The sequence below is a fragment of the Crassostrea angulata genome, chromosome 8 (genome assembly GCF_025612915.1).
Source record: "Crassostrea angulata isolate pt1a10 chromosome 8, ASM2561291v2, whole genome shotgun sequence".
Lineage (NCBI taxonomy): Eukaryota > Metazoa > Mollusca > Bivalvia > Ostreida > Ostreidae > Magallana > Magallana angulata.
In genome coordinates this window covers 19,079,661-19,087,677 of record NC_069118.1, presented here as the reverse complement: position 1 = coordinate 19,087,677, position 8,017 = coordinate 19,079,661, and the positions used below count along the sequence as shown (strand labels likewise).

Genomic DNA, 8,017 nt, shown 5'->3' with positions numbered 1-8,017 from the left:
TGGTGGGGTGGGTGCTAAGCCCCCCTTAGCCCTCCCCCCTCCGATTCCGACGCCTATGTAAATTACATTGCAGGTGGTGACTGTTGGAGAGTTTCATTTGTTCGTGTTTTGTACATTGCAGTGCGATACACCACACTTTCTAAAACACGGAACGCGGGGTGATTCGAAATTTCCCCCAAATGACTTTACGAGCATAAACTTGGATGGACGTTAATGCTTGCGCGATTTCATAGAAATGATTATTAAAACGAACAAGGAATTGCTTACCAATCTAGCACTGTCATTCTTTGTCTGTCTGTCTGCCTATCTAACACACATTAAAAATCAATTCCTTTTGCGAATTTCTTAAACTGCATCATGATAAACCTTTACAGCTGCAGCCAGCAATACCTGCCTCTTGACCACTAACATATTTGCGTTATACTAATTAATTAGTTTTTGAAAATTATCCGCCATTAATGACAATGATTGTTACAAAAATATCGTATTAATGATGCATACAGGCTCTAAAACAATGTAAGTTGGTCATATAAAATCGCTTTAAAACATTTGGTGCTTTGCTTAATTACACATATAGTTTAATGTTAATCTAATATGGTTTGTTCATGGTCAGTAAATCCCATACGGTGCGAGGCCGAATGAAGATGTTTTAAAAATAAATGTCCAAATTATTCGTGGGAAAAACTTAGTTATTGCTATTTAGACCATATACTTTCGTGATAATCCCGCCCCATCAGTTCCATTTTTCACAATTTGAGGGAATTTCTGGTGTGAAAAACATGATTAAGTTTGCATTGCATGTTATCATGTGAATTAAATTTCTTATTTGACATTAGTAAAATTTAGAAATAGCCAATAAATTGAAGATTTAATGAATTTCTCTCTCTCTCTCTCCTCTCTTTCTCTCTCTCTCTCTCTCTCTCTCTCTCTCTCAGGAATAAGATAGCTTTTTTATCGTGAAATTTATGTCTCATATATATGCATTATATCTTATAGAACTACATGTAATTTCAATGATAAAAAATTCACATGTATGCGTGGATTATAATTAAGATTGACAGGATAAGAACGTGATTATTTAAAAACTGCACGTATTTGTTAAAGATTGGGAACATGCATCATTAATGAAGTAATTCATATTTTTGAAAGACGTGGTTTTCTTTACATTTCTTTTTCATTTGGCGACGCTTAAAAAGAAAGAAAAAAAAAGAATGGCGTAACGTCTTATTTGAAATGACAGAGAAAAAGATAAAAAAGCCATTGTTTTCGATAATAACATTAGAAATTATTGATTAAACACAAAACTGCATCCCGCAACGCTAAAAAATGGTACGGCGCGTTGTGTCAGATTGTTACGTCAAAACATGAATTTGATAACGTCATGCTTGGCACTGAAGCGTAATAACGTCTTTTTTGACGTGGCAGCGAAAGGGTTAATATGATTGACTCATTCTTTGTAAATAATTGTTTTAATTATCGATTTTTTACGGGCTGTAAAACATTTCCAAAGGCTTTCTGATAGATTTGACCACGCTCCGACTGAAATTATCATCTCATAACATTCAAAGAATGATTTCTTATTACTTATATCTATATCATTCCCAATTTGTACACTTTAAAACAACATTTTAAACCAATAAATTTTCTCATATAGCACATGCTATGTACTGCATGTTCTATGCGGCGCAGCCAACACCGTTTTTCGGTTATGCTTATAGACACGCTCTTTTTGTGTTGTGCATCTTTTCTGAAATTAATGTGCAATAGTCTTCAAAATTAATTCGTTACGCCATCACAGACAAAGACTGTAGAAAATGTGAATACATGTATATCATAATATAACTTACTTAAATCTAGTAAAGAAAAATCAATGGCGTGATTCAAACATTTTACACTACTAATACGGTAAAACACAGTTATAAAAACACCTTTATAGTAGATTGACACTTATACACTTATTAGTTGATTTCAAACAGTTATGGTTATTAGCATGATTAGGAATTCGACATTGCTTTTTTGCAGGAAACACATTTTATATCAGATAAGGAGGAAAACTAGATCGCTATATTGCAAGGTTCTTCATATCATTGTTTTTCTCACTCCCACCCCTACTCCAGGGGGGTCTTAATAACCTTCGGGGTTTATTTTCAAATTCATTATAAACAGGTTCATCAGCTACGCTTCTAAAATTGATTCGCTTGCATAAAATAATTTAAAAAAAATCAACAAGTTTTAATTTGTTCCGGTAAAGAAAATATTCATGATAAATATAAAGGTGGTTCAAAGTTCGCAACAAGTTTAGTAATTCAGCGCCATGCATGGTCTTTCAACAGTAGATACATGTATATACTGTATACTAGTATTTATTGTCTATCAAAACAATCCATGGAACCCTAGACCTTCAGCATTGGCTATGTACATAGTTTATAAAGCAATTATGACGTCATTATAGAAAAAGAGGCCCACAGGCCTTGATGCTCACCTGATTACCCATAGCCCTTAGATTGACAGAGTCTCGTGTTTGCATTTTCAAGTTTCATATATATTGAAGTAATACATAATATTGAATATCTGGTATAAAAAAAAAGTTTTGTTGATATATCTAAAATGATTCGAATCTGTAATTGAAGCAATTCAACTGGAAAATTGAGGCGTACGGCAGAAAGAAATCTCTCATTTTTAACTCTTCCAACAAATTCCAACAAAGCTGTGATTTCAATATAACATTGTATGTTACATTTATTATGATTCGATTAAATTAAATTTTAATAATGTATATCTTGCTGTAATATTGTTCTTACTAATAAACATTCGATAAAAAAGCGATGCTTGAATTACATGTATATGTACATGTAATATCGAGCCAAAATGAAAGCTTTTTTATTCATTAAAAAGAATAGCGATCATTTTCAAAACAAATTGTTACTGACGATTTCCTCTTTAAATTGTGGTGAATGGGAAAGAGGTATTATAATCTACATTTATGCAAACTAAATGAACCCGATATCTATGGCTATTTTATCATACAGAAGATAATTCAAAGAAATATTTTCAAGGTTTCACTTGTTTATTGGTTTATGTTGATAATTAATGGCTTATGGTTCGTTATTTATACGCTGACAAACACTTTAAAAACCTATTATCGATCGTACTCATTAGATTTGCTGTCAAATTGTGACATTCTTATAAATATTTTTATTAATTTTAAAGGAGTAGACTAGTAACGTCTTTGCCGCAGTAATTGTTTTTTTTTTAAATCAGTATTAAGCTAGTTATTACATTGTAGATTCAGATAACAAATCGACTCTGTGAAACTCAATGGCAGCTAGCTCATTCTTTTAATGCTAATTTTACAACGAATTGCTGCTTATTTCTCTTTCCGTATCATACTTGTTCTCAACTATTGAATACATCCTACATTGTTACCTCTGCTTTATAAATTACCATGTCTATCGTAAAAATGAACTGTTTGTAAGGTATAAACTACAATTAACAAAAATCATTGCTTCACATTTGGATGTTTCAAATATCAAAAGATTTGCAGAAAAAAAACTCGGATGTTCTCTGAATAAGAACGACAAAGTATGCAAGGTTTTTGTTATACAGTGTGTATTGTCTTTAGTTTGATACATTTAACGTGTCTCAAAGAAGGGTGTCAATATCTAAATTGCTCTGTGATCAATCGTCTGACTGACCAGACATTTAAAGACATGCATTTTTTAAAAATCACGACCGAACACAATACCAAAAAAATGCATAAGCACTTACAAATCCGGAAAACAATGTAGTTTGTTTAAAAAAATATGGTGGACCCAGATCTAGAACATCCATTGGCTTGTTTAATGAAGAAGGGACTTCTTGCCATTTATCTTTGTAAGTGTTCATTACTGAAATATTTAAACATAGTTTCATCTTTTAAACATGTTCATGTACAGGTTAAAGGGCCTCCTGTCAGATTTTATCTCGTCTTTTTTTCGTATGTGCTAAAAATGATAGATTTTAAGTGCTTAAAAACCAAAAGAACTTCACTATGGAGAAGTCAGATTGAGATTAATAGAAGTTTTATTAATGGCTTCAAAAAGCAAAATTCTGAGGAGAGATTCATGATTCTTTAAATCTTTATTTATTGCAGATATAAATAATTATATGTATCCCCTTTAGGTAGTCTACCCTTAAAGTAGGCAATTCAGTCCATTCTCCTGACTATTATACCCGATATTTTATCCAAAATATGACGAATATTGCCTCTAAAATTCAACTGTGTCACGTAAAAAAAACCCCAAGTTTACTCTTTTTCAAACTGGTCAAGTGAAATATATATGATTGATGAAATATGTACATTTTTATTTTCATGGTGCATATACATGTGTATTGGAGCTTTCGTTGTTATTATTATAACATGCGCTTTATGTTTTGTTTTGTATAGAATCGTAAATCGATGGGTAATGGTGATTTCTTTTATAGTACTACTGCCACAGGTAGGTGGATCGTACTGCTATTACAGTTCCTCTAATGGCAGATACTACTGTGACTATGGCTATGACGCAAAGTAAGACTATTACTTATTAATTAAAAACTGTATAAACATAGAAGTTAGAACCGTTTTACAAGAGCTTGGACTTTGGGCAGTACGTGATAAACTCCTATTTGAGAGGGGGGGGGGGGGGGGGGTCTACTAAAGGTTAAGTGTCCAGCCATTGGCTAATAGATATGCATACATTGAACGCAATGACACTCGTCCGACTTCATCCAGGAATGAATATTTTACTGAAACAGCGTCAGTTTCACACAGCAGAGCAACGCTTTTGAGAGTCTATGAATATTAATAATGTTCTCTTAGCGAACTAGAGGAAAGGAGGCCAATCTTTGACAGCTTGTTTTGATGAGCAAACTAGATAAAAGCATCCCACCGAAAGTCCAAGCTCTTTTTATAACGGTTCTATACATAGACTGAAATTTAAATGAAAGGTCTACACGAATTGTTTATGGAAATCGGCATGTTATTGCTACAGAGTAATAATGTTAAGAAATTGCCTACTGTGATCCAAATGTTTCGAACGGATTAAAGATTTTCAAATTTTCCCATTTTAAATTTGTTCTCATTCATTTTTTTTTAAGGATTAAGAACTCATTTTTTTTTACTCATTTTATTTTGAATCATAATTATTACAATTAATATCTTATTTTCCTCGACCAGAACAAGATTAGTTGAAATTTCATAAAAAAAATAATTCAAGATCGGGAATGCGGTTAAGCCCATGGGTTTTCATTTTTTTCCATTGTCTTAAATTTTGCATAAGCTCAACATTTTCTGTTAGAAAAAGCCATTTATGAACAATCGTAAACTAATATTTTTCTATCGTAAAGGAAATAAAGTTTGGAAACGTATCATTTACTGAATGATTTTAAACATTAATAGTATAAACTTTCACGATTTTTCTTGCAGTTCCGCGGGATCAGTCGTCGCAGCTGTTGTGGGGGGCATTGTTGGGATGATTTTCTTCATTACGTGTATCGCCTTATTAGTCTGTACACTCAACCAAAAGAAGAAGAAGAAAAAAAAGCAAAACCAAAGTCAAAGAAATCAAGTACTCTCCTTCGGAGCGGACGCTTCAAATGCATTTCACACACATGGAAGTAAGTTTTCAACAAATGTTAATATTCAAACAATAAAGTACTTTGTTTGGTCCTACATGCAAGTATGAATGTCGTTAACATTGCAGAAAAAAATACTTCACTGCCTTCATTACTCAAATGAAGCACCAAATACATCATTAAATTATTTATGTTTACATCTTTCTTTTAATCATTTAAATCATTCATAGAGTCAGCAAAAATTCGCAAATTATCTTTTTTGTCGATTTGAGCGTGACGCACCAATAACAGCCAATTTTCCATATATGATGTTACCATGGTCAGGCACGTAGCATCAGGGGGGGCCAGGGGGGGCCTGGCCCCCCCCCCCCACTTTTTCTCGCAGCAACAACTTTTTAAAATTTACATATAAAAAAATGAATTATAATGGAGTTGGCCCCTCCACTTTTTTAGAAGTTAGAAAAAAATTGATATGAAAATAAGGAAATGAGTAGTGGAATTGAAGTTACCCCCCCCCCCCCCACGGATTAGGAATTTCATGATTTGGAGGGAAAAAAATTTTGGTAGGGAAGAACTTTTTTTTGGAAGTATAGTTGAGTCTTCCCCCCCCCCCCCCCCCCCCCCCCCCCCCCCCACGGATTAGGATTTTGAAGATTTTTTGAAACTTTAAATTTCCCCCCCTTTTTTTTTTTTTTTTTATTTTGCTTGTCAAGATTTTTTGGATGGGTCTGCCCCCCCCCCCCCCCCCCCCCCCACTTTTAACAACGATGCTACGTGCCTGATGGTAACAACAGATACTTGAAACTCCGAGGTCAGGCAGTGCAAGTTCATGGAGTTGTTGCTATCAATGCATCTCTAGTTTTTATCGATGAATAAATAATCCAAGCAAAAGTAAACAGGAACAGTACAAAGAAGACAACAATAAACAATCGATGTAAAAAATTATAAAAATTATAAAAAATTAAAATTATAGCATCATGTACTTATAAAATTAAAATGGACATTTACAAATATAAATAATGCATCTGACAACAGTTTACAATGCGTAAATTCCTATGCCGACAGCTATGTCATATTACTGGAACACTAAGTGGCTGTCTTGTCTTGTCAAGCACTTATGAATTACACTCGAATAAAGTAAAAATATAGGAAAAAATACTTAAAGATAAAAATATGGTACTCCAATTTTAAACAATTCTGATTACTTACACTTGGCAGATAAAAAAAACCAAGATGTCGTTTTATTCTATGTAAACATGGTAGGTGTTGGTTTAAGCTATGCAGGCGTTGCATCTCTGTTGCAATTTTGAAGAGTTCTAACACATAATAACTTCTGTGAAATTGTTGATCCTCCTACGATGTTAGTTTTCTCGTTGTTGCGAAGATTACAATGACCTTTATTAAACGATGCATACATATGTATATCAATAAACCTTAGTTAATATGGACATATTAAGTTTAAGTTCTACAATATTTTCCTTAATCTACAATGTCTAAACATGGACCCATATGCCCTTAATAAAATTCAGTTGAAACCAATTTTCAAAAAGCATGTGAACTATTTAATTTGTTTTGTAATTCTAGGATTTATTCATTCAATTTCACTCTTTTTCCAGATCCAACGTATGGCGTTCCCATGCACGAACTAAATGGCGGATTCCAGTACATGAACGGACCGAATCCTTCCGCTCCTAACCTAGTACAATATGGCGTTCAGCCTTCTGCTCCCCCACTACCGCCTTCCTCCCCTCCTCCTGCATTCCAATATATACCCCCTCCCCCTTCTTCTCAAGAAATTCAAGAATCCACTTCCTCTTAATGAACTGTACTGTGGTGGCTGATTTTTATAGACCCTATTGACGGGAAGATATTTTTGAGTGTCGATTTCATTTACAAACAAAACAATGTATAATTAATTTGCCGAACCTGAAATTTTTCTTATAATCACCATGATATATGCACTGTTTATGTCACAATTGAAGCGATCGTGTCTTGGACGTGATCTCCGGCATAAAACATAGCTGAAAGATCATCAAAAAAGAAGCTAACAGATCATTTTCTTAATTGTGATTTTCATGTACGAAGTGATACATACCTTACCAACAATTCAGCGACACTGATAATTTATTCATCATGATATATCATGATAGCTGAAACACTCGTCTGGCTAAAGCTGAATGGTGAAAGCTATAAAATGTATTGATTCTTTATGTCAATTTACAGTCTCATCCGATATAATAATCTGTTTGAACAAACTGTTGTAGTTGTGTTTCTTTATTCATGTAAATGTTTATAAAGATGCAATCCAATGCAATAATATGTACACTGCTTCTTTTCTGCTTGTTCAGCACAACTTCACAAAATCCTTTTCTGATATAAATAAACAGCAACATTTAGAATTTATATTGCAACGCTTTAACAC

The 8,017-nt window shown here is 33.4% G+C and overlaps 1 protein-coding gene across 1 annotated transcript; it reads left to right on the top strand.

Annotated features, from left to right (window-relative positions):
* Positions 1-3,711: 3,711 nt before the first annotated feature.
* On the top strand, positions 3,712-8,017 carry LOC128161435 (uncharacterized). The gene is made up of 4 exons (XM_052824715.1): positions 3,712-3,873; positions 4,465-4,549; positions 5,447-5,637; positions 7,212-8,017. The coding sequence occupies exons 1-4, from the start codon at positions 3,804-3,806 to the stop codon at positions 7,412-7,414; spliced, it is 549 nt and encodes a 182-aa protein (XP_052680675.1). The 5' UTR covers positions 3,712-3,803; the 3' UTR covers positions 7,415-8,017.